The 2,727-nt window shown below is 47.7% G+C and overlaps 1 protein-coding gene across 1 annotated transcript in view; it reads left to right on the top strand.

Annotated features, from left to right (window-relative positions):
• Positions 1–2,633: 2,633 nt before the first annotated feature.
• CAPN5 (calpain 5) overlaps positions 2,634–2,727 on the top strand; it is a 36,808-nt gene continuing 36,714 nt past the window's right edge. The window contains 2 exon segments of the mRNA XM_005431623.2: positions 2,634–2,725; position 2,727. The exon segment at position 2,727 is cut by the window's right edge and continues 66 nt beyond it. Of these exon segments, the coding sequence (XP_005431680.1) occupies positions 2,634–2,725; position 2,727 (93 nt within the window).

The following is a 2,727-nucleotide window of genomic DNA, read 5'->3' as shown; positions in this document are numbered from 1 at the left end:
ATGGTACAGGCTGCAGAGAAGCATCCAGCATCTCCTACATCAAACCTAAAATTCCTGCCTTTAACTCGAGCACGGCTTTTAGAAAGACCTCTCTCCTCCCTTCCCTTCCAGGCTCCCTTCCTAATCTCACTGGTTCTTTCTGCACAACCTCCCATGGAAATATCCTCCCGTGTCTTTCAGCCCAGTTCATGCGCCAGTCCAAGCAATTCATCTTTCATGTCAGCTAACAGCACCTTCCTCCTCTCTCAGCCTGTTGTATTCCTGCAGAAGGCAGCTGCCAACCATCCTTTCCCAGCACTGCTGCTTTCCCCGTGTCTCTTTAGCATTGAGTGCTATCACTGTGAAGGTCTTGGCCTCACTGTCACTCAAAAGCAGCTTGTTCAGTGCCAGATGTCCCCATAACCTCCCGGGGTAAATCTCCCTTATTTATCACCCCTTCCTCTGCTGGAGATCTGGAGGCCAGTGCCTTCCCTGGCCCTCTTAGCAGGGTGGATTGGACTACTGGGTGCATTCCCTGATTGCTCAATGAGGCTGTCAGCCTTTCCACAAGGAGTAAATTTGGTGTATTATTTGGGGGTTTATGTGACCGTGTTCACGGGGGTCCCAGGATGAGGGAAGAGACGAGGATCTGACTCCATGTTTCAGAAGGCTTGATTTATTATTTTATGATATATATTACATTAAAACTATACTAAAAGAATAGAAGAAGGGATTTCATCAGAAGGCTAGCTAAGAATAGAAAAAGAAGGAATGATAACAAAGGCTTGTGTCTCAGACAGAGAGTCCAAGCCAGCTGACTGTGATTGGCCATTAATTAGAAACAACCACACGAGACCAATCACAGATCCACCTGTTGCATTCCACAGCAGCAGACAACTATTGTTTTACATTTTGTTCCTGAGGCCTCTCAGCTTCTCAGGAGAAAAATCCTAAGGAAAGGATTTTTCAGAAAATATCATGGCTACAAGTTTATATCAGGCCATTTATTTTTAAGGCTTTTCTGAGGGCAGGTGATGCACTTGGCCCTCTTTGTATCATCTGGGATGCTGGAAAGCATCTGGTACTGATGGGAGGGAGAAAATCCCCATGAGCTGCTTTTGCAATTCCTCCTCAGTAGCACAGACCTGTGGAGCAGCCAGCAAGGGGATTATTTTGGGTTCACTTAAGCTTTGAGTGATGAGCACTTGTGCTGCTAATCAAGCTGATAAATGTTGTCAATTAAAACATTGCTCTTCAGCTTTCCATAAGTGAAGTGTTTTTGTCTCTCCCGGAGGAGAGAAGGCTGGCTGGGTGGGCAATGCTCCTGGAGCATCAGAATGGGCATTAGTTTAGCTCTCAGACACCTACTTTCCTTCTGCTAATCCTAGTGGTTCATTAACAAGGGATGTCACACTGCTGCTTAAATTGGTGCCAACCATCAGTGATCAAATAATCCTTGGGTTTTGGGATGTTTACAAATTAGCTGCTTCTGATTAGCCATTATCACAACTTCATTATCCCACCACATGTTGTGATACCACAGCAAGCATATGGTTTCTATATGTCTCACCAGGAGCGATGAGAGGTCAGCCTGCTGGATGCACCCACCCACTGGATGGAGCACCCTTAGTTTTACCATGTTGGAGACTAAAGCTGGGATTATGTCACTTAGGAGAGTGCTTTAGTGGTGGGCTTGGCACTGCTGGGTTGGTGCATAGGTGACCTTAGAGGTCCTTTCCGACCTGAATGATTCCATGCTTCCAGGGTTATGTAGCACGAACATTCCCATTTCTTTAGGAAACCACACTAGATACTTCCAGACTGAGGTCACTAATGGCCAGCTTTTGAAAAAGGACATCCCATTTTGGGAAGAGATAAGGATTGTACATGTCTGTTAAAAATAAATACAGAGAAACTTTATGGAAGGAGTTCTGGGAGGAAGTCTGTGATTAGGTAGTGGGGAGCTATACAGAGCACTCCTTTTCCTTGTGCCTGAGCAAAGGAGTTGGTACCCAGTGACCGAAAGGCAGGGGTGGTGGAGAAGTGCCGATCTCTCTCTGGGGGGCATTTGAGCAATGGTTTCCTGCTGTTGTCTGGATTGCTAAATGCGCATCTCTGCCCTGGAAGCAAGACGCTTGTCAGGAAAGAGTAATTAATCCAGAAACATGCAGCGCTCTGCCAGGAGACCTTTTTTTTAATTAAAACCCAATCTGATAAAGTCTGCTGAGAAATTGGTGTCTCTGACAAAATCATGAAATGCAGAGCTTTGTGAGTTGAGGCTCTGTGGTGGGGGTGCTCTGGGTAGGGCTCAGCCCCCACAGCTGTGCACACCCATCTTGCAGGGGTGTCTCTTCCTCCTTTGCCTCTGAGGGCTGTGTTTTTCCCAAATGAGTTACAAATTTGTTGAGAAGCAGGGCACCAGTTACTATCTACTGCTATGCCTGGTTTGGTGTCGTTTGGCCAGCTTGGGGGATAAATGGGAGTCCCAACCCTGACGGATCAACAAGGTACACTTGGGCTCAGAGGTGGTTGTCTTCAGCCATCATGTCTTGGTGCTGCCACTCAAGAGTGGCAGAGGAGGGTTGAGTGTCCCTGGGCAGACCGTGCCCTGTCTCATTGCTGCTCTGCCTGTCCTCCAGAGCCGGTGGGGAAGGATGTTTTCCTCAGTGAAGCCCTACGAGAACCAGCGCTACGCCTCGCTGAAGAAGGAGTGCCAGCGGCGGAAGCAGCTCTTCGAGGACCCGCTCT

This window comes from Geospiza fortis, unplaced genomic scaffold, assembly GCF_000277835.1.
Source record: "Geospiza fortis unplaced genomic scaffold, GeoFor_1.0 scaffold286, whole genome shotgun sequence".
NCBI lineage: Eukaryota > Metazoa > Chordata > Aves > Passeriformes > Thraupidae > Geospiza > Geospiza fortis.
Note: the sequence above shows the minus strand (reverse complement) of the source record. Positions and strands in the feature narration are given on the sequence as shown.